This window comes from Leucoraja erinacea, chromosome 5, assembly GCF_028641065.1.
Source record: "Leucoraja erinacea ecotype New England chromosome 5, Leri_hhj_1, whole genome shotgun sequence".
NCBI lineage: Eukaryota > Metazoa > Chordata > Chondrichthyes > Rajiformes > Rajidae > Leucoraja > Leucoraja erinaceus.
The window spans coordinates 93,152,694-93,176,636 of record NC_073381.1 but is presented as its reverse complement, the minus strand read 5'-3'; the positions used below and the strand labels follow the sequence as shown (position 1 = coordinate 93,176,636).

Sequence of the window (23,943 nt, the reverse complement as noted above, 5' to 3'; positions counted from 1 at the left end):
AAAAGATGAAATAGCGGCACATTTGGATAGCAGTAACAGCATGGATTTACGAAGGGGAAATCATGTTTGACTAATCTTCTGGAATTTTTTGAGGATGTAACTAGGAAAATGGACAAGGGAAAGCCAGTGGATGTAGTGTACCTGGACGTTCAGAAAGCCTTTGATAAGGTCCCACATAGGAGATTAGTGGGCAAAATTAAAGCACATGATATTGTGGGTAGGGTACTGACATGGATAGAAAATTAGTTGGCAGACAGGAAACAATAATTAGGGATTAGGGAGAATTAACGGGTCCCACAGCTTTCAGAATGAGCAGCGGCTGCAGCCTGCATGTGATTATGTTGGGGGTACCACAAGGTTCGTTGTCGTTGGGGCTGGAAGACCGCAGCTATTCGCCGTCGCGGAGCTGGCCGAGACAATATAGATTAATGATTTAGATGAAGGGATTAAAAGTAACATTAGCAAATTTGCCCCGAATGGCCGCGGGACTCTGCGACACAAAACACCAAGACCCGGTGTGCGACCTCGGGCGTGGCTTTAATGGCCACGGGACAATCGCATCGCATCGCCAGCCGGGGGCACTTGACTTTGACTCTGACATCGGGGGGGGGGGGGGGGGGGGGAGAGGGGGAGGGATAAGTTTTTTTGGCCTTCCATCACAGCTATGTGATGGATGTTTTTGTAAAATGAAATTATTTTGTGTCTGGGGTCTATTTGTGTGTAATGTATGGCTGCAGAAACGGCATTTAATTTGGACCTCCAGGGGTCCAAATGACAATTAAATAGACTATTGAGATTAATGATTTAGATGAAGGGATTAACAGTAACATTTAAAAGTAACATTAGCAAATTTGCAGATGACACAAAGCCGGGTGGCAGTGTGAACAGTGTGGATGTTACGAGGATGCAGGGTGACTTGGACGGGTTGGGTGAGTGGGCAGATGCATGGCAGATGCAGTTTAATGTGGATAAATGTGTAGTTATCCACTTTGGTGGCAAGAACAGGAAGGCAGATTATTATCTGAATGGTGTCAAGTTAGGAAAAGGGGAAGTACAACGAGATCTGGGTGTCTTGTACATCAGTCACTGAAAGTAAGCATGCAGGTACAGCAGGCAGTGAAGAAAGCTAACATGGCCTTTATAACACGAGGAGTTGAGTATCGGAGCAAAGAGGTCCTTCTGTAGTTGTACAGGGCCCTAGTGAGACCACACCTGGAGTATTGTGTGTAGTTTTGGTCTCCAAATTTGAGGAAGGACATTCTTGCTATTGAGGGAGTGGAGTGTAGGTTCACGAGGTTAATTCCCGGGATTGCGGACTGTCATATGTTGAAATAATGGAGTGACTGGATTTGAATACACTGGAATTTAGAAGGATGAGAGGGTATCTTATTGAAACATGTTAGATTATTAAGGGATTGGATACGCTTGAGGCAGGAAACATGTTCCCGGTGTTGGCGAGTGCAGAACCAGGTGCCACAGTTTAAGAATAAGGGATTGGCCATTTAGAATGGAGATGATAAAAATCTTTTATGCCCGGAGAATTGTGAATCGGTGGAATTCTCTGCCTCAAAAGGCAGTGGAAGCCAATTCTCTGGACGCTTTCAAGAGAGAGATAGATAGAGCTCTTGAAGATAGCTGAGTCAAGACATAGGGGGAGAAGGCAGGAACGGGGTACTGATTGTGGATGATCAGCCATGATCACAGTGAATGGCGGTGCTGGCTCGAAGGGCCGAATGGCCTACTACTGCACCTATTTGTCTATTGCTCACCACAAAATTCTGGCCCTCAAAGCACAATTCCCACTTGTCCAGGAGAGTTACCCTCAAAAGCATCACCATAAACATTGGAAAAGATTGAAAATGCGGTGATTTAGGGGGTAAAACATGAATCTTATCATTTTTGACTGCATTACTTGCTATGTTGCTGGGGGCGGACTGTGTGATTGTGAGTTACAGTTTCTGTGCACTGGCACAATGCTACACCCAGACTTGCCATCCAAGGCTATATCCTGATGCTGTGCAGGGGCTTGAACCCATAAACCTGTCTCCATTTTGCCACTAAACTGAACAGCCCATTCAAAAAATTAACAAAGAAAGGCGAGGACACAAATTTCAGACAAAAATGAAATATTCAGTTACAGATGGGCACTGTTTGGACCCTAAAAAGCAATTTAGACCCTATTAGTTTTAGGCCTTCATCACAGCTAGAACTACAGTCTTTAAAAAGCTCTTTTCAATTCTCTGCTTTTTTCCTTTGCCCTATCTACCTCCCCACATTGTTCACTTCAAGTCCCGTAGCTTCAAGCATAGGCAGTGTCCCTCTGATCAGACGCGAGTGTATGTCTAGTGCAGTGGTTCCCAACCTTTTTTTGGCCATGCCCCACCTAATCACCTCTAAAGTCCTGATGCCCCCCCCCCCATGTGGTGATATATAATTCTTATCATTTAAAAAGTGAACTCCGTTTCAGCTGAAGAAGCTTAAAACGCCAATACCTTGGTTGGAATAGCCCCCCTTAAAAATCAAATTGCCCCCCTGTGGGGCGTACGCCCCACGTTGGGAACCACTGGTCTAGTGGATCATGTTCCCTGGAAGCACAACTCCCAGTGGACATTCATTACACCGTGTCCCTCCACGGTCTGCAGATCCCATCACATCAGTCTGGCAGTCTGCCTCATAACATCCTCACATCCTGCGAACGTACCTGGAAATTACTGGTGATTTGTTGCCATTTACTGTACTTGTTCGTTCCCAAGGCTTTCTGGTCGTCTCTGAAAAGAAGCAAGTCCCACAGGATTTAGCAAGCGGTAACATGACTTAGTTTAACCAAAATCAGTTGCAAATCTTGCTTGTTCAGGGAAAAGGTACCTTCAGCAGGTGGTGAAATTTAAGTTGGTGAAGAATCAGAGAGTAAGGTGCAGACTGGAGTTGAAGCAGGTAACAGCAATGAAAGACCTTGCATTCAGCCAGGGGTACTGATTATAGATGATCAGCCATGATCATATTGAATGGCGGTGCTGGCTCGAAGTGGCTGAATGGCCTACTGCACCTATTTTTCTGTTTCTAACACTCTTTTATATACGTATATATAAATGACTTGGATGAGAATGTAGCTTCGTAGATTGGGGTAGAATGTAGATTGGTAAGGTTGCAAATGACATCATGATTGCTGGGGTCACAGATCAGAGGAAGGCTGTCAAGGTATACAGCAGGATAGGAATCAGCTACTGAAATGGACGGAGAAATGGCAGATGGAGTTTAATCCGAGCAAGTGCGAGGTGTTGCATTTCAGGATGTCAAATGTAAGGAGAAATTATACAATTATTGGTGTGACCCTTAATTGAAGTACAGAGGAATCTTGGGGTTCAGGTCCACAGCTCCCTGAAAGTGGCAACACAAGTAGATATGGGTGGTGAATAAAGCCTATGGGAGGCTGAGTCAATATAACAGTCATGACATCATGATATAGCTTATAGAACATTGATTGTTCCACATTTGGAATACTGCGTGCAGTTCTGGTCACTCCGTTGCAGGAAGGATGTGGAGGCTTTGGAAGGCGCAGAGGTGGTTTACCAGGATGTTGCCTGGATTAGGGGGTATTCATTACATGGATAGGTTGGGCAGACTTGTATGGTTTTCTCTGGAACACCAGAGGTTGTGGGGAGACCTGACAGAAGTATATGCAATGATGAGAGGCATAGACAGAGTAGACAGACAGAACTTTTTTCCCCAGGATGGAAATATCAAATACCAGAGACCATAGCGTTAAAGTTAGAGGGGCAAAGTAAAGGAGTTGTGTGGGGCAACTATGTTTACAGAGAGGGTGGCGAGTGCCTGGAACAAGCTGCCAGGGTTCGTGCTTGAGGCAGCTATGATAGTGGCAATTATGAGGCTTTTAGATGGGCACATAAATATGCAGGGAATGGAGGGATTATGCGCAGGTAGATAAGAGATTGCCCTAGCATCACGTTTGGCACAGACATTGTGGGCCGAAGGGCCTGTTCTTGTGCTGCACTGTTCTATGTTGTACGTTCTTCTGAACCATATTTGAACAGTTGAACAGGAACAGCTCTGGTGAAGAGCTGTACAGACTACTGATCTTGCAAAGGGCTCTGAAACACATGGACAATTTAAACTCTGGCTGCTAGAAGCTTGGTCAGCTACTGCAGATGAAAACAGACAATGAAATCTCAGGTAGACACACAATGCTGGAGTAACTCAGCGGGACAGGCAGCATCTCTGGAGAGAAGGAATGCATGACTCTTCGGGTCAAGACCTTCTTCTGACTGCACTAATACATGCAGTCCACTTTCCTCAGCGGGAATCCACGAGCATGAGACGAGTAACCAACTGCATGCTCAGGTAAATAGATTTAAGAACATAAGGACATAGGATAGGAGTTGGTCACTTGGCCCTTCAAGCCTGCTCTGGCAATCAAGAGGCTGACGGCTGATCTGGCCCAAGCCTCATCTCCTCTGCTGGAGGCTTGGATGGAAGAGTGAAGAATAACAGTTAACAATGAGGAGATGCGAGGGTGCAAGGAAGAAACTAAGAAAATTAAAGCAGGTGTCAACATTTGTGGAGTTACGGACAGTGAATGGCTCACATAGTTCTCCATCATATTTTTATCCTTTGGAGATGAGCGAGTGCATGGCTGGAATTAGAAGAATCCAAGAAGAGTCAGAGATTATAAAGACCAGAGAGAACCTGGGATAGCAGATGTTATTCTACTTGAGGTGAGATGAGGCCTGGAGGACAAAGATAGACAGATAGATGCACGTCCTACAATTCATGAATGCTTTTGAGATAGAAACACAAATACATGTACAGGAATAGGTCATTCAGCCCTTTGTACTTGCTCTGCCTTGCAATAACATGATTTTCCTGTACCAAATTCCTTGATCTCTTGAAGATCCAAACTTCAATCAACCTGTGTTTTGAGTACGCTGAGCAACAGGGGCTCCCCTCCTTAGCTCTCAGGTAGAGAATTCCAAATGTTCATACTGTGTAGATGAAAATGTGTCCCCTCATTGCTCTCTGTGGTTGATCTTTTGGAGTAATGGAGTGATACTGTGTGGAAACAGGCCCTTCGGCCCAGCATGCCCATGCCGACCAACATGTCCCATCTACACTAGTTCCACCTGCCTGCGTTTGGCCCATGTCCCTCTAAACCAATCCTATCCATGTACCTGTCTAAATGTTTCTTAAACGTTGCGAAAGTACCAGCCTCAACTACCTCCCCTGGCAGCTTTAGCCATACACCCATCACCTTGTGTGTAAAAATGTTTTGACAGTGATCCCCAGTTTCAGACACGTCAGCTAACATCATCCCTGCACCTATCACGCCAAGCCCTGGAACAACTTTATGGACTGTGATCATAATTCTGAACTTGAGAGGAATGTCCTACCCTGCTTTAACTTTCCTCACAGAACAAATACCTCGTCCTAGGAATAGGTCTGGAGAACCATCATTATGGACAAATGTAACTTTCTGAAGGCAGGGAGAGCAGACATGATGGACAGAGTGCGGGCTGCTCAAACCTACCAGACACGCTCGATGCTGTGGGCCCTTTCACGCTCGAAGAATCTGAATCCTCCTGATGGAAGCAAAGCAGTCAAAGGTTAAGCATACTGTTTTGAAGCATGATGTAAGAGTACACAGTGAAAATACAAGGTGCCCCGGTTCAGCTCCATGCCCACAGCCTTTGGGTGGGACAGCCTTCTAACAATGAGCATCTGCTCTCGAAGACCATTGTTGAGCCTGGTGTCACAAACCCATGACTTCTACTGGAGGCTGGGCAGAGCACGGTGGCTTCCCTTGGTTCATTTCTCAAGGTGCAGGCATCCCACCAAGGCCATCGCGACATCCCGTGAGACAGTGGCGGTGAGACACCTCCCTGACGCTGTGCCCTCACTCTGGGGAAGGTTCGCTCAAAGTAAATCATTCAACCTTTCCTAGGAGGGAGCATAGGCTCAAATTACAGCAAATAATCAGCAGAGATCTACTTACATTCCTGTCATCTTTAGGGTCTGGCTCAGGAAACGAACCCTTCTCAGCAATTCTTCTCCTTTGGGAACAAAGGTAATATCAACATTGAGGTGCATGATAAAGATGAAGGGGTGGAACACCAAATTAAAAGGAGGGCAGCACACTGGGAGAAAGAGGCGAGAGGGGCGGTGGGGGAGAGAGAGAGTGAGGGCCGGGGGGGGGGGGGGGGGGGGGGGAGCAGAGGGGAGAGAGGCGGTGAAGAGGCGGGGGAGAGAGGCCACAGGAAGAGAAAGTGCAAGGAGAGAGGGCACGAGAGAGGCATTGGGAGAGAGGGCATGAGAGATGAGGTTGGGGGGGGGGGTAAGAAACTGTTGGGCCATAGATGAGATAAGATATTGATGTGGATAGGAGATATCTGGAACATGTCAATGCATCTGACTGAGGGATAACTGGTCAAAGCATTGCAAAATGCCAAACTACTGATGTCTTTTATTTCAAGCAGAAGAGGGAGGCGGAGTCTCACCTTTCCAACCGCGTTTACAGATGGCAACCTTGATAAGGCACCAATCCTCATAGCACTGACACTTCACCCCGGTTAACCCACAACCCAAACCTCATTGGCAGTGTGCAGGCAACCGAGCCTCACGGACACTGGATCTGCTTTACAAATACTGTAGACTGCAGTGGAATTCCATCTGAACCCATCGATGTAGTTAGACGTGATACATTGGACATGTCGGACCTTTGATGTGCCTTGCATTGGTGAATGCTTATCCTAACCATCCTCGCACTCTTGATCCCGAGGTGCTTGTGATCTATCGGTTTCGGTCAGTTCACATTAGCCAACCTGATCTCCCGGTGGCCCAGCACTTCAACTCCCCCTCCCATTCCAAATCCGATCTTTCTGTCCTGGGCCTCCTCCATGGCCAGAGTGAGTCCCACCGCAACTTGGAGGAGCAGCACCTCATATTTTGCTTGGGTAGTTGACACTCTAGCGGTATGAACATTGACTACTCCAATTTCAGGAAGTCCTTGCTTTCTCCCTCCTTCCCCTCCCCTTCCCAGCTCTCCCACATCCTACTGTCTCTGACTCTTCCTTTCTTCTTCCCACGCCCCACCGCCACCTCCACATTAGTTTGAAGAAGGGTCTCGACCCGAAAAGTCACCTATTCCTTCGCTCCATAGATGCTGCCTCACCCGCTGAGTTTCTCCAACTTTTTGTCTACTATCGATTTCATTTGCTCTCTCACCTTTGGCATTTTCACCCTGACTTTGCCTCCCATAATTGAGGTCCTGGAGAGTAGGTAATGTTGTTCCTTTGTTTAAAAAGGGAAGTAAAGTGAATCCAGGGAATTGTAGGCCGGTGAGCCTCACATCAATGGTAGGGAACCTATTGGAGAGGATTCTTCAAAAGAGTATTTACTCCCATTTGAAAGTGAATAGGGACAGACGGCATGGTCTTGTATAAGGCAGGTCATGTCTTACTAATTTGATTATGTAGGTGGTCACAATGGCTATCGATGCGAGTAGGATAGTCGATGTTGCCTTCATGGATTTTAGTAATGAATTTGGTAAAGTACATTAAGGTAGGCTCATCCAAAAGATGTACGGGACTCAGTGACACACTGGCATTCCCCGACTTAAGGGTTATGTTCTGAGAACCCTTACGCAAGTCAGATTTTCCACAAGTCTGAACCGTTCCCATCATTGGCCTGGTGGCTTATCGTATACATGATAAACGGGATGGGATTCATTTGAATAAAGCTCAGGGCCTGAACTGCTCACTGTCGAACATTTCTCGATCTATGGAAATTCTCCCTTCATCCAGTGATGTCGCCATCCTAGCGTCTGTGAGTGGATGAGCCCCAGTCATTCATCCGGATATTCACGGTGTGCGGATGAATGCTGACACTGGGCCAGTTACACGGTGTGCAGTGTGTGTCTGAAGTGTCTTAAACTATACAGCCATCAGGCTATTAAACCTGGCTCGGACAAAACTCTGAACATTAATAACCCATTATCTGTTATTTGCACTTGATCAGTTTATTTATTCATGTGTTTTGTAGTCAATGCCTACTATGTTCTGTTGTGCTGAAGCAAAGCAAGAATTTCATTGTCCTATCAGGGACACATGACAATAAACTCACGTGAACTGGAAGTTAACCTGATTCAGAGGAAATGGTTAGCCTGTGAACTGTGAGTGGGGGCTGCGAGCCCTCTAGCGGACTACAGTGGAATTACAGGACAGCGGAACTCCACCGTCTTCCCACTAGTTTATTCCGTTTTCCAGCAGGTCTCACCAGAGGCGAAATTGGCAAGTCGCATTTTGTAAGCAGTGGAAGGGCAAGGAGAGCTTGGAAATACTTCTGAGTTTTAAGTACTATCATTTTGTCTTATTAGAGTTTGTAACTTTTAGTCTGCAGTAAGCGCAGGATGGGAAAGAAACCAAGATTCGCAGGTGTATCTCTGCCTCCTGTGAGTTGTTGGACAGGGGAAGATGTGCCCCTGAGCAGTCTGCCCTTCGGTGATGGCTTCCTCTGTAATTTGCCCCTTGAGCACATTGCGAGCATTCACATATCAAGCAAATGTTCTGTAGTTTAATTTAGAGATGCAGCTTGGAAACTTACACTGGAATTACAGTGTATTACAGTCGGGATTGAGTACAGAATTGTTTACATAAGTGCAAGTTTACGTAAGTAGGGGAGTGTCTGTATATAAATTATTTGGACGTGAATATAGATGGGTTTCTTAGTAGGCTTGTAGATGACTCCAAGATCGTTGGCATAGTAGACTGTGTGGAAAGCTGTCAAAGTATACAGCAGGATATAGATCAAGCTGCAGAAATGGGTAATGAAATGGTAGATGGATTGTAATTGATGTACAGATGTATCTTGGGACCTTAGTCCATAACTCCCTGAAAATGGCGATACAAGTAGATAGAGTGGTAACAAAGACACATGGATGTTGAATGTAGGGGTAGTATATGGTTGGTGGCAAGATGCTTAATAGCATTATTTATGCAGAGAGATCTTGGGGTCCAGAACCATAGGTCCCTGAAAGTGGGAAAATAAGTAGATACATTGGTAAAGAAGGCAAATGGTATACATGCGTTCATTCGTTGGGGCATTGAGTATACGAGTCAATAAATCACGTGGCAACTCTTTAAGATTTTGGTTAGGCTGCAATTGGAGTTTTGGTTGCTCCATTACATGGAGGATAAGGAGGTTTTGGAGAGGGTGCAGAAGAGGTTTACCAGAATGCGGCTCGGATTAAATAATATTAGCTCTGAAGAGAGGTTGGACAAACTTGGATTGTTTACTTTGGATCATTGGAGGCTAAAGGCAAGCCTGATAGAAGTATATAAAATTCTGAGCTTAGATAGATGGCCAGAACATTTTTTTCTCCCTTGGTGGAAATGTCAAAGACTATATAGTATAGGTTTAAGGTGAAAGGGGCAAAATTGAAAGGAGATGTGTGGTGCAAAATGTTCACATTTTTTTTATTCAGAGGGTGCTGCTTACCTGGACTGTGCTGCAAGGGTGGTGGTGGAGAATGATACGATAGTGCCATTTAAGAGGCTTTTAGATAGGTACATCAATATGCGGGGGATGGAAGGATATGAATCACGTGCTGACAGAGGAGGATAATGTTCTGCACAGACATTATGAGCTGAAATGTCTGCTCCTGTGCTGTACTACTGTCTATGTACAACTTCCAAGTCCATTTAAACACTTCTTTCAAAACCTACCTCCTGGCCAGCAGGGCACTCATTTCTTCCATCAGACCAGTCCCTCCTATAGAAATTGGGGCTCCATTACCTCGCGAGGAATCCGATTTCGGGACTGAACCAACGCTGACCACGCAACTTGAGGCCTCTTCAGCCTGTAGAACAAACAACATCAGGTGACAACAGCAGCCTTGTGTCATAATGTTGGTACAGGTGCCAAGGAACACACTATGGTTGGCTTGGCCTCCAAGGACCATATATCAGGCAGGAAGGTGGTTATAGATAGGTCTGTAATTTTCTAGCACCTCACCCAAGGAAGCACGATTTACCCACAGTAGAATGCTGCAAGTAACAGTGACACCAAACATTATTTACGGTTGTTGATCTATTAGATGGACACTGGGAAGAACTTCCTACTCTTCAAAAGCTATATGTCATGAACATGATTAGGAGCAAATAGTTCAACCTCCCATCTGACAGGGACAGTCTACCTCAGTAGTTGGGGAGTTTCGCTGGATTGTTGCTCATTCTGTATGGGACTTGCAGCCGAAACCTTGAGCTGAGAGGTTAGAGAGATATGTGGAACCCACAACCAGTGACAGGGTTAAATTACACTCCAACAGCATCTTGTTACCTGCTAACATTGCCCAGCAGATTAACACGCAACTTCACTTACCCTTCCCACTTTTCTGAGTTTAGCTCCAGCCAGAGCAGCCGCCAGTCCAGTCAGTGGGCGATCATCCTCAGCCTCAGCCGATAGAAGGGTGGAGGAGGGGAGAGGTGGGGCTGGAGGGAGAGCTGGAGCAGGAGGTGCTGCCTGGCCGGGAAGAGGGGGTGGAGGGGGAGGGGGAGGGCCTGCTCCAGGCAACGGAGGTGCAGGCGGTGGGCCTGGTGGCAATGGTGGTCCTGACACTGGAGGTGCTGCTGATTGCGATGGTCCCGGAGGAAGAGGAGGCGCAGGTGGAGGGGCTGGTGGCCCCTGGAAACTTTCATTTGCTGGAACAATACCTGCGATAACAAGACAATAGAAAAACCTTACACCTACTGTCATATTTCTTTTGAGTTTCTATATTTTTTTCTAAAATGAAAACAAAAAAATAACCATCCCATTAGTAGCTGGGTATATCTTAATTAGATCTGCAAGATGTTGAGTGGTACAATTTACAAGCCCAACATCTCAAAACAGATTACATTACAAAATAAAGAAATCCTTGAAACCGATTTGCAAATCAGTGTTTGGGGAAGTGGAGAGAAGGGGAGGGAGAGGGACAAGCTCTTCCTTTGAGAATAAATTAAAATCCCCCTCCTTCAATTAGACTCATTCTTCATCTAAATCATTTTTAATCTCATATTCCGTCTGTAAGATGGAGACTCCTGCATTACTATAAAGCCTTTCATGATGTCCCATCAGCCCAAAGTGCTTCATAGTCATCGCAGAGGTCTAGGAGTGTTGAAGAAAGCAACAAGCAAGCCAATGTGCAAACAGTAAGTTCCCAGAGTCACCAATGAGGCAGCAGAGATGAACAGTTTGCAGTATCATTGGTTGAGATGCATATCCCTGGCAGGATCTCTAGGATATAAGGGATGCTTCAGCTATATTGCTTCAACCCAGAGGACCCCAAAATTGCCTGAACACAAAATAATTTAAAAATAATTAGATCTTGAATTTCTGCCTCTATCGACATAGGAGTTGATTAGATGTACTGATCACCATCTGGGAGATCACACAAATCAGCCTGGAACTCCTTTCATTTAAATTTTCACGTGGTTTCTTCCGTGCACTATTCTGTTCAAGGCTAATCCTTATTATTATTTACCAAATGCCCATTTAGCACTTCGTTAACAACGTCTTGGAGCATTTTTCCTACTGCAGATGTCGTTAAATGCTCTATAGTCCCCAGTTTCCTTTTTGTTAAACATTGGAATTACATTTGTTATTTTCATAATCATAATCTTTATTAGCCAAGTATGTTTTGCAACATTCGAGGAATTTGATTTGTCATACAGTGATCTGAAGAGACTGTTCTAGAATTTGTGGAATTTTGGAAGATGACAACCAATGCATTAATCTCTAACGCCAACTCCTCCAAAAATCTGGTACACATATTATAAAGGCCTGGCAATATAACATCTTTAATTCCACCAATACTAATTTTCTTCCTTCTGCTCATTTAATTGAGTTCCTTATTCACTCTAAACCTGTGGCTCTGCCTTATTTCTGGGAGATTTGACTTATTTTGTAAAGGCAGACACAAAATACAAACTTAGCTTCTCTGCCATTACCTGTTTCTTCAATACAATTTATTCTGCCTTAATCTGTAAGGGACTCATATTAGCTAATCCTTTCCTTAAATACCTTCCATGGACTGTCTGCATTTCCATCAAGAATGGGGTTAGGAGAGAGGGATGGATTCTCAGTTCTTAGTCCTCCAAAATATTCCAAATGGAATTTAAACTGGTGGCGGAGGGTGGACTTAAGCAAAAATGATCAGCAATGATTGAATGGCAGAATAGATTTGATGGGCCGAATGGCCTAAGCTCCTATCACTTATGATCTTATGAGAACACAGGTGTTGGTTCACAATGAGAGTTCATTTAAGAGATTTGCTTTGGAAACTGGCAGGACAATCTCTTCTGTTAACCCTTGTAAAATACTTTATCAAACAATGTAACATACACTGATACTTTAAGGCCATTCAATATTACCTAATGGAAGTGGAACATTCTGATTCTGTACCATTGTATCTACATAGGGGAAGATAATAAATAAATGTTCATGTTAATTGATGCACATTGACATTTTTTTCCACTTATGAATAAATACGTTTTCAGACAATTCTCAGGATATGGAACCATTACGTAACTCTGGGACTGCTTGCGCTACTTCTAATTATCTACCTCATTGTGGATCATATCGTTGAATCCTTTCTCGTGCATCTTCCTCCTACCAACCCTATTAAATAACCGTTGGCACTGCCTCTACAGAATACAACTCCAGTTACTGTCAACACTCAGCTATATTCAGTTTCTGGTGCTATGCCCAAAACCTCTTCACCAGATTTAGAAATTCTTGCTTTCATCTGGATCCATCTTTCCCCCTTTGACTGGGACAAGTTTTCTGCTAAATTAAAATTGAGGAATATCACCCCATATTCCCCTTGGATAGTTTACAACTCAATGGTATGAACAATAAATTCTCCAATTTCAAATAATATCACCCCCATCCCACTCTTTCCCGTGCCCCTTCACCATCCTGGTATGCACACATTTTCCCCAACATTTCCCAATCCATCATCTCCACCGTGCATTCATCTCCAAGTCCCCTATTTTCTTTTTATCCCCCACTTTCCCCTTCCCCGTCATGTTCCACTCGTATCCCTCACTCTGGCTTTACAATTTACACCTCTTCTCTTCTTATCTCACCCTTTTGTTTGCTATTCACATTTACTTACTTCACCGATCTGCCCTACTACACTGAGTCTGAAGATGGGTCCCGACCTCAAACGTCGCCTGACTATTCCTTCCACAGATGCTGCCTGACATGCCGAGTTCTTTCAGCACTGTGATTTGTTCAAGATTCCAGCATTGGCAATTTTTTGTCTCTGTTTAATATTTCATTGTTTTAACATGCTCATTAGTCACAGTATGCAGCAATATACTTTTATATCATCACATTACACTACATAAGTGAACAGTGCTCACTCAAAATATTATTCCCAAAAAGGTGTTGGAGAGGAGACACAATGAGAACAGATTAAATTTCAAACTACTATTGAAGCTTTCAGAATCGGCTTCCACATTTATCCACATTTTTTTTTAACTCAATCAAAACTGGGCCAAACCATTTCCTCAGTGCATCTGAATGAGCACTATTCACACGCGCTAAGAGTAAACAAAATGCAAATAGATGTTGTAACAGCGCGCTCCTCCCTTGGATGCCGCTGTGATCCTTTTCACTAGCTGACTGGCCAGGAAAGATCAATCCTCAGCATTATTGGTAACAGCTGGGTCCAACAGGCTGATATTGGTTGGCCACTTGAATTGTGGCCGCCTATTCCCTCTAAAAATTCAGGCATTCGAGCCAGAAAGAAGAAAGAAAAGAGAGGAAGGAAGAGAAAGTGGAGCACCTCCCTGCTAGCTGTGTTTCCCTGTCATAAGTTCTAGGAAGACTGAGCTGAGCCACTGGGACAAACCTGAGACCGCCAGGGCCACCGTATGGTCAAGACTGAACTGCTGGGAAGAATCCCTTGACAGACAGCGCCCTCTACTGAGGCCAAGACTGAGTGGTCAGGGTAACTGAGATGCCAGTGCCTCTCCCTGCCCCCGGACATCAAGGGATTGTCCACACACAGAGGCAAAGACTGAGATGCTGGGATAATCCAGGGACCACCAGCTCCGCCACTTGAAGCTCGGAGCTGAGCTGCCAAAATAAACCTGGGATCCTTGTTTGTCGGGTATGGCATTTGTAGCATGCTGCTGACACGAGACGGGCTTGGTGACACGACTGCTGGCGAGATGACGTGTCCCACATATTCAATCATTTGAGCGCATTACCGACTTTCGGGGATTGAGCTTTAGGCCGGATTCTTTCACCCGTTTGAGTAGGGCTTTCACCCTTGCGTCATGTTGTGCTGCGTTCACACCCCAAACGAGAATGTTGTCGACAACTATCTCCACCCCTTGTAAATCGCCAAACTCTTCCTGCATCGCCCACTGCCAAATCTCACTTGCGGATGAGATTCCAAATGGAAGCACGAGGTATCGGTGTCTCCCAAAGGGAGTATTAAATGTGGTCAGACACGAGCTGTCATCGCTCAGTGGGAACTGCCAGTACCCACTTGTAGCGTCAAATTTTGAGAACCATTCTGTCTTCGGCATGCGGGCTGCAATGTTCTCGAACGTCGGCATTGGGAAATGCTCCCTACGAATGGCCGCATTGAGGTCACGTGGGTCAAGGCATATGCAAACTTCACCATTAGGTTTGCTGACCACAGTCATTGAATTCACCCAATCTGTCGGTTCACTCATGGGCTTTATGACTCCCAAGCTTTCCATGCGCTCTAATTCGGCTTTGACCTTATCCCTGATCTTATAGGGAATAGTGCGTGGCGGGTTTTGCTTAGGTTGCACTTTCTCTTGCAGCACTATGTTGTACTCGTGTCTTTTTAGCCTTCCCAGCCCTTGGAAAATCTCACGGTTTTCCTCAATGATCCTTGCAGTGTATGATGGGCTCGCACTCACGCTATCAACCGCCTCCTTTCGCACAAGAAGCCCTAACTTTTCACACGTTAGTTTCCCAAATATGGGTTTCACATTCCCCCTCACTATTTGAAAGACAACCCTGTGTTCTTTCTTACCTACTTTGACGTTCCCTTTTGCCTGCCCCACGGGCATCATTGTATGTCCAGAATAGGACCTCAGTGTCACGTTCGTCTTCAGTAAGTCAAGACCAGTCTTTCTGAACAAGTGCTCCGGCAGGATGTCCACTTGAGCTCCAGAGTCAAGTTTGAACTCAATGTTCACATTGTTGATGCTGCACATCTGTCCCCATTCACACGTCGACCCAATCACAGCATCAGTCACGGCGTCAATGTAGAAGACATCAACCTCGTCTTCCACTGGCTCAGGCAGCGGTGAGGCGTTCATCTGGAACTCGACGTTGCGGACGTCACGGCTCCAGTCCCCAGCTTTTTGGCTGATTTGCCGGTCATATTGTCGGGGACGTGGGCGGCTGTTGGGCACTCTATTTACCGGGCAGTCGGGGGAGGTGGAAAGATGTCCAATCTCTCCGCAGGTATAACATCTCATGTACTAAGCAGGGCAGTAGTTGCCTTTATGCCCGCAGGTGCATGACCAGCAGACGGTATCCTTACCAGAATCACGGATTTCTGTCTGTGGTTGTCTGGGTCGCGAATCCCTGCCTCGGCCCCAAGGCCGACTGGCACTGTCCCGTTTCACACAATCAACTGTCTCTTCGGTGTCGATGGCGGTTGGGGGCAATCTGCTTCATCTGTTCAGCTGCTGCTTCAGCTATCAGACACATGTCACTGCATTTTTCCAGTGTTAAATAATGGATGGGATTTATATAGCGCCTTTCTAGATACTCAAGGCGCTTTACATCGCATTATTCATTCACTCCTCAGTCGCACTCGGTGGTGGTGAGCTACTTCTGTAGCCACAGCTGCCCTGGGGCAGACTGACGGAAGCGTGGCTGCTAATCTGCGCCTACGGCCCCTCCGACCACCACCAGTCACTCACACACATTCACACACATTTACACACAGGCAAAGGTGGGTGAAGTGTCTTGCCCCAAGGACACAACGACAGTATGCACTCCAAGCGGGATTCGAACCGGCTACCTTCCGGTCACCAGCCGAACACTTAGCCCATTGCGTCCCTAATCATCGCATTGTAGTAGTTTTTCCTGGAGCGGCTGGCTGGTGATGCCGCAGACAATTCTGTCTCGTAGCAATGAGTCATGGATAATGCCAAACTCACAATCTTTGGCTAAAAACTTCACTGCAGTCGGGTAGCTGGAGAAGGTCTCCCCTCGCCGCTGATTACGTGTATTAAAGACATATCTTGAGACGGTTAAGTTCTTTTTTGGATCACAGTATGTTTGAAACTTATCCTTCAGGGGTTGTATTTTGTCAGTTTCCTCCTGGGTAAACCCAAAGGTCTCATAAATCTCCTAAGCTGCCGGCCCGGCTACGTGGAGGAATGTTGCACAGCGAATATTATCTGGTTTATTTGTTAGTTCTATTGCTGCCTCGTACAGCTGGAATGCCCTTTCCAGTCCTTAGAATTCTTGGCCACGTTTCCTTGCATGGAGAGTGGTCCCGGTGGCTTGAGTCCTGCCATTCTTTTCTTTAGTTTTTTTTTAACTTTGACACCATGTAATGTTTGAGACCACGTAAGGCCCTGTTGTGACTAGCACAAGCAGAAGGAAAACACGTCCGACATCTTGTAAGTATGATTTATTCTGCCCCACCCACGGACACTTCTCACAAGGTCACCTGCTCTCGATCACGAGGCACAGCCCTTTATATTAAAGGGGCACTGGCATTTACATATACATCACAGCCAGGATAAACCCGAGACTGTCAGCGCCTCTTCTCGAGGCACGGGGAAGGCCAGAGATCATCTCGCCTTCTCCTTGAAAGACCAGGACTGAGCTGCGAGGACAACCCCAAGATCGGTAGTCCCATCGCACATGCACCCTGGTGGTGAGGGACAGCGCCCCCATGTGATCGTGGACTTTCTTACCTGTAAATAAAAGATATCATGCGAGTTCACCCTACTGTTGAACCCAGCTCCATTCACCCACGCCACACTGTCTATTGAGCAAATATCGATGCTCATGATGATGTCAATTGTCAAACCATGAATTCAAACCAGCTGGTGACCTGCACTGCCTTTGATTGTTCTGATTATGATCCATTCTGTGACAAGGAAGGCAGCAACAGTGTCTTTGGTTTCTGTTTATAAAGTGAACTGTGCAAGGGCATCTATGCAAGTGGGGAAGGCGGCATGTGGTTTGCTTGCAAGTCAGGGAACCATGATTCAGCTTTACAGGACTTTGGTTGGGCACATTTGGAGTATTATATGCAGTTTCGGTTGCCTTATTACAGGAATTACGTGGAGGCTTTGGAAAGGGTGCCGAGGAGGTTCACCAGAATGATGCCTGTATTAGGGGGTGTCAGCTACAGGGAGAAGAAGTTGGACCGACTTGGATCGTTTTCTCTGGAAAGCCAGAGGTTGCAGGGATATCTGATAGGAGTATGTAAAATGATGAGAGGCATAGATGCGGTTACACAGTCAGTATCTTTTTCTCACGATAGAAAAATGAAAAAGTACAGGGCACAGCTTTAAGGTGAGAGGGGCAAAGTTTAAAGAAGTGCAGGGCAAGCTTTTTTTAAATACAGAGGGTGATGAGTGCCTGGAGCATGCTGCTGGTGGTAGTGGCTGAAGCAGATATGTTAGTGGCATTTAAGAGACTTTTAGATAGATTTATTATGGATATGCAGATCTTTGCATCATATTCAGCACAGACATCGTGGGCCAAAGTGCCTCTTCTTGTGCTGTACTGTTCTATGGTCTATCTTTCATGAGTGCAGGACATTGTTCTGTGAAATAGTTATCCCCATGGTCAGTCTTCAGATCGAAGCCAAGTCATCAATTGCTAGTGGTTTTGTTTTTACTGTCTAAGGTGTGATCACAGTAGACAGGGCACAGGGACATGAATGACAATGCTGCCAGGAGTGGAAAACTGTTGCTGTGAGGAAATATTGGATAAGATCAATTTGTTTTATTGGTAACAGAACTGTGTAAAGGGACATTTATATGAGGTGTACAAAATTTTTTAAGGGTTCACATGGAATAATTAGGCAGGACCTATTTTCCTTAGCTGGAGCATTGACAAATTGGGGGCACAGAGGGGTTAGATGGGAGATGAAGGAAAATAATGATGTTATTTTCACACAGTTGGCAAGGTTCCAGAACCCACTGCCTGAAGGTAGTCACAGAGGAAAACACACATACCACACTGTACTTGAAGAGCCATGACCAGCAGGAGTACTGATCTTGTGTTGGTTTAGCTTATTTCAACTGGTGCATCTGTTTCAGTGGCTGTCTTTGCTTAAGTGCCACATGTAGATTTTGAAAAGCAGAAGTTGCTTTGTCTGTGACTTCCACAGAAACACAGACAACTTACTGACCCAATGACGATGTGCACATGGAAATCAAACCCCAACTTTCAACAAAGTGTTGATTTAATACCAATATAAAACTCGACCAATGCATTTATTTAGCTAATCAACTGCATGTTTCTTCAAAACCTCAAACCACTGTTTAACAGTGGATCGATACCTGAAGTAAACCGAATTTTGTTATCACCTAGAAATGAAAGATGGTAGCAGAGAGAAAGCCTTACCCTGTGAAACTGTAGGTTCAGCCAGCTGAGGGGGTGCCTGGGTGTTTGGCTCAGGAGCCGAGCAGTCTCCCAGCCCAGAAAAAGAGTTCTCAGCAGAGGCAGGCAGCTTGGGGGAAGTCGGGGTGATTGCACAAGGAGAAAGGGGTACAGGAGGTTGAGACACTGGAACAATGATGTTTGATGAGACAGAAGTGGTGTGAGATGTTTGTGAGAGGGGCAGGTGAGAGGGGGGACGGGGAGGGGGTGGTGGTGGGAGATTAGCTGGAGCAGCACTTGGGCTGTGCTGGAGTGGAATCTCCGGTGGGCCGTTAATGACAGAAGGTGATGGTGGTTTCTGGAGTTGTATGGGAGTCGGAATGGGAAGAACTGGACGAGGACCCGTGGCCTTTGCAGGCGGACTACTGATTACCACAGGCGGGGAAGGTGGGAGAGGAGAAAAATTTGTGGCAGGCCAGACCACTGGCTTGGGGGCAGAGGGAAGAGATGGAGGAGCACTGACTGGAGACGGCGGTCCAGGCGTTCTGTGAACAGGACGTGGAACAGTTGCATAATGGGGCAGGACAGGGTGGAAGGCAGAACCCAGGGAAGTGGCAAAGCGAGATGCTGAGTGGCGCAAAGGAGGGGTGGGTGGGGTGGAGTTGGAGGAGGCAAGAGTTGCGTACTCTGAGAGAGAATCTGATGAGGGGGGGTTACAGGATGAGATGGCAGCTACAGAAACAGCTTTTGTGTAAGGTGGAGGGGGGATTGATGGGGGTTGACAGCTGCTGTATTCTGGAGGTGGAGTGTTGTATTCGAAAGATGAGGCTGGAAATGAAATGGAAGCAGCACAGAAAGGAGACAAGAGGAAAGAGAAGAGAGAAAAAAAAAATACAGCTAACATTGCAATAGAGTCAGCAGTGAAAGGAAACCATCTTTCAAAAATCTGCAGCTTGCCTCAGAGGACTGTCTTAGTAAGGCATCAGAAATGTCACTCGCTGGAATTTGTAAATACATCAATGGAAGGTGTTGCAGTCAAGCATCAAAAGCTTCACAGGGTAAAGGGGGCCATTTGGCTCATTCACAAAAGCTGCTGCATCCCATTTTAAATTGGATTACTGGATAACACTTTTTAGTAATTAGCCATTTCCTCACACTCTCAAAGGGGTTGTTCCTTTTGTTGTGGACTGGTGAACAAACTCACTTCAGTTTAGATTAGATTGCACAACATGCATTGGCAGAAATACAGATCTGCAATCAGCCTCTCTGTTATGTAGCTCAGATCAATAATTTGACCATTGAATCCCACCAACACTGCAGCTTTAGCTAGGAAGACAACACAAATACTTTAATCCTTTGTAAAGGTCACATCCACGTTCTATTCCCAGTTTGAGCTGGGAAAACAGTGATGAACTGTAATGCACAACTTTATGATTGATTCATTGTTTATGGTATGGGCATTTATTGCTAACCGTTCATCACCAATGGTTTACTCAGCTACTTCAGATGACCTTTAAAGATTTATTATTGTAGGTCTGGGGTCACAAATAGCCCAATTTCCTCCCCAAATACCATTAATAAATCAGATTTTTACAACTATCTGATAACTTTGGGATCATCCATACTGGGTCTAATGTTTTGTTTTAATTACAGATTATTAACAGAATTGACACTCAACGGCTACCACAATGGGATTGGATCATGCGACACGGTGGCAGTAGACAGTGTTAATGCCTCACAGGTTTAAGTACCGTGATTAGTCCGCTTCTTTGGTGCTGTTTAGGCAAATTTTGCAGGTCCTCTGTGAACACGTGGTTTTCCCCAGGTGCTCCACATCCTAAATATTCACTGATAGATGAATCAACTACTATTAAATTTCCCCTGGTGTCGTTCAATGCAACAGGATCAAATGTAAAGTTGATGGGCATGTGGGGGAGAGAATAAACTGCAGTTTTACAACAACAAAAATGGTGCAGGGAATTGGGACAGTATTGCTCCTCTTGGATTAAAACAGAATATGGTGGGAATACTTAAGCAGAGAGGCAGCAAATATGGAAAGAGAAATAGGGTTAAGGTTTCAGGTCAAAGCTGACATAGAGAGAAGATGTGTTAGCTTTAATTTGCAGGGATGGTGAAGGAGGCATGGGTATGACAGAGGCAATATCTCTGCAAGGGGGAGACCAGGATTGCTATGATGATAAACTGTAGACAGCATCTGGTTATAAATTCAAATTGGCCTAGCACTTTGTGAGCACCTGCGCCCAGTCTGTGCAATGACCCCGACCTTCCTGTGGGCGGCCATTTTAGTTCTCCATCCCACTCCCAATTTGACCTGTCTGTGGTTCCTGCATGGTTTTAAAGAGGCCCATTGCAGGCTGAATCCATATAGAATTCTTCAACTTCAAATTGTTTTAGTCAATAGATAATAGGTGGAGTAGGCATTCGGCCCTTCCGAGTCAGCACCGCCATTCAATGTGATCATGACTGATCATCCCCAATCAGTACCCCATTCCTGTCTTCTCCCCATATCCCCTGACTCCGCCATCTTTAAAAGCCCTATCTAGCTCTCTCTTGAAAGTATCCAGAGAATCGGCCTCCACCGCCCTCTGAGGCAGAGAATTCCACTCTCACAATTCTCTGTGAGAAAACGTTTTGTCGTCTCCGTTCTAAATGGCTTACCCCTTATTCTTAAACTGTGGCCCCTGGTTCTGGACTCCCCCAACATTGGGAACATGTTTCCCACCTCTAGCGTGTCCAAACCCTTAATAAACCCTTAATAAACTGATAAGTTTCAATAAGATTCCCTCTCATCCTTCTAAACTCCAGAATATACAAGACCAGCTACTCCATTCTCTCAGCATATGATAGTCCTGTCATCCCGGGAATTAACCTTGTAAACCTACGCTGCAAGAATGTCCTTCCTCAAATTAGTTCCTCAAAACTACACACAATACTGCAGGTGTGGTCTCACTAGGGCCCTACACAACTGCAGAAGGACCTCTGCTCCTATACTCAACTTCTCTTGTTATAAAGGCCAACATGTCATTCGCTTTCTTCACTGCCTGCTGTACCTGCATGCTTACTTTCATTGACTGATGAACAAGGACCCCCAGGAACAAGGACTTCCCCTTTTCCAAACTTGACACCATTTAGATAGTAATCTGCCTTCCTGTTTTTGCTATCAAAGTGGATAACCTCACATTTATCCACATTAAACTGCATCTGCCGTGCATCTGCCCACTCGCCCTCTCATAGCATCCTCCTCACAGTTCACACTGTCACCCAGTTTTGTGTCATCTGCAAATTTGCTAATGTTACTTTGAATCCCTTCATCTAAATCATTGATGTATATTGTAAATAGCTGCGGTACCAGCACCGAGCCTTGCTGTATCCCACTAGTCACTGCCTGCTATTCTGAAAGGGACCCGTTAATCCCTACTCTTTGTTTCCTGTCTGCCAACCACTTCTCTACCCATGTCAGCACTCTACCCCCAATACCATGTGCCCTAATTTTGCCCACTAATCTCCAATGTGGGACCTTATCAAATGCTTTCTGAAAATCCAGGTACACTACATCCACTGGCTCTCCCTTGCCCATTTTCCTAGTTACATCCTCAAAAATTTCCAGAAGATTAGTCAAGCATGATTTCCCCTTCGTAAATCCATGCTGACTCGGACCGATCCTGTTACTGCTATCCAAATGTGTCGTTTTGTCATCTTTTATAATTGACTCCAGCATCTTCCCCATCACCGATGTCAGGCTAACTGGTCTATAATTCCCAGTTTTCTCTCTCCCGCCTTTCTTAAAAAGTGGGATAACATTAGCTACCCTCCAATCCACAGGAACTGATCCTGAGTCTATAGAACATTGGAAAGTGATCACCAATGCATCCACAATTTCTAGAGCCACTTCCTAAAGTACCCTGGGATGCAGACCATCAGGCCCTGGGGATTTATCAGCCTTCAGTCCCATCAGTCCACCCAACTCCATTTCCTGCCTAATGTGGATTTCCTTCCGTTCCTCCGTCACCCCAGATCCTCTGGCCACTAGTATATCAGGAACTGATATATCACTAGTGTATATTGCAGTTTTCTAGTCGCACACCTGCAATATTGACCCAGTTTTTGCTTTTGCCATTATCACGGCCTGCCCGGCTGGTCATTTCCTGCAGCTGTGTATTTCCCATCTTTATTTGTTTGTGTTCTCTCTCTGCCTTTCCCAATGAATTAACCAAATGATGTATGTTCAGCTCACTGGTATAGCAAACCTGGCCTTACCCAACAGATAGATTCTCTTGGTCCTATCCATTCTCAACACCCACTTCCTTTAACTTTAATTTTTTCTCTCTTTTCATATTCAGATGTTGCTTCTTTGACTTGAAACATGAACTATTTTTCTTTCCACAAATGCTGCCTGGCCTGCTGAATGTTGGCAATTTTGTTTTAGGTTTCTGGCAATTGCATTTTTTAAAATTTTCATTTCCTTTTGTTATTCTGGGTGGTGACATGGACCCAATGGGCAAAATGGTCCCCTTCTGTGCAATATGTCTGCCAGTTAGCCCAGGTTTTTAGATTACCGGTCCAGTATCACTGCATCATCACTGTATCCTTTGTGCAGGAAAGTGATACTGTGAAAATATAAGGTATCCAACTAAAATCAGCGAACAACATCCATCAAAGTGAGGAAAAGCAGGCACTGTCACTGAATGATCAGTAACCCTCTGCGAGACCAAAGAAAGATTTGGCAGAAGAGATTGTTTTAGTCTTTATAAAAGCCAATTGACCCGAATTTAGTATTTTGCTTTTTAAAATATTTGTATTTTGCCTAGGAGTCTCATTCACCATGTGTGAAGTAATTATCTGCAGCATCTAACGTTCCTCACACTACAAGCAATTAATCCCCCTGCCATCCCTCCTGGTCCTGTGAGTCAAGCTGCAGGTATATACACTGAGGCAATCATCACCCGTACATCGATATAATGAAACAGCACCGCTCAAAATGAAGTCAATTTTAACAGTCACAGTATCTCCCCCTCCCCCCCCCCCCCCAGGGCCCAATACACAGTTGTCAGGTCTAACTCCTCACGCTATTTTATTTTCACAAATTTATTTTATTTCCTGATGACATTGAAAAACTGGCAATTAATTTTCTCAGTGACTGGTGTTTTCATTAAAACCCCTATCAATTCCACTTTGTACAAGTTCTAATCCTTAATGGAAAGTATATACACATAAAGGGATTTGAAGCAACAGACAGGAGTGTAGAATAACTCTTGACCCTGAAATCTTATTCAACCCAGTGGTAATGTATATGGTGATTGT

At 45.2% G+C, this 23,943-nt stretch overlaps 1 protein-coding gene across 6 annotated transcripts in view; it reads right to left on the bottom strand.

Moving 5' to 3' along the window:
- Positions 1-23,943, bottom strand: part of enah (ENAH actin regulator) — a 211,532-nt gene that overhangs the window by 16,558 nt on the left and 171,031 nt on the right. For 3 of the 6 annotated variants that reach the window (XM_055636262.1, XM_055636263.1, XM_055636264.1), the window contains 7 exons: positions 18,646-19,449; positions 12,420-12,458; positions 10,390-10,721; positions 9,735-9,868; positions 6,008-6,065; positions 5,543-5,594; positions 2,702-2,768 (listed from right to left, as the gene is read on the bottom strand). In XM_055636262.1, coding sequence (XP_055492237.1) covers positions 2,702-2,768; positions 5,543-5,594; positions 6,008-6,065; positions 9,735-9,868; positions 10,390-10,721; positions 12,420-12,458; positions 18,646-19,449 — 1,486 coding nt within the window. The remainder of the gene's footprint in view (positions 1-2,701; positions 2,769-5,542; positions 5,595-6,007; positions 6,066-9,734; positions 9,869-10,389; positions 10,722-12,419; positions 12,459-18,645; positions 19,450-23,943) is intronic. The other 3 variants (XM_055636266.1, XM_055636267.1, XM_055636265.1) reach the window with 2 other exon arrangements.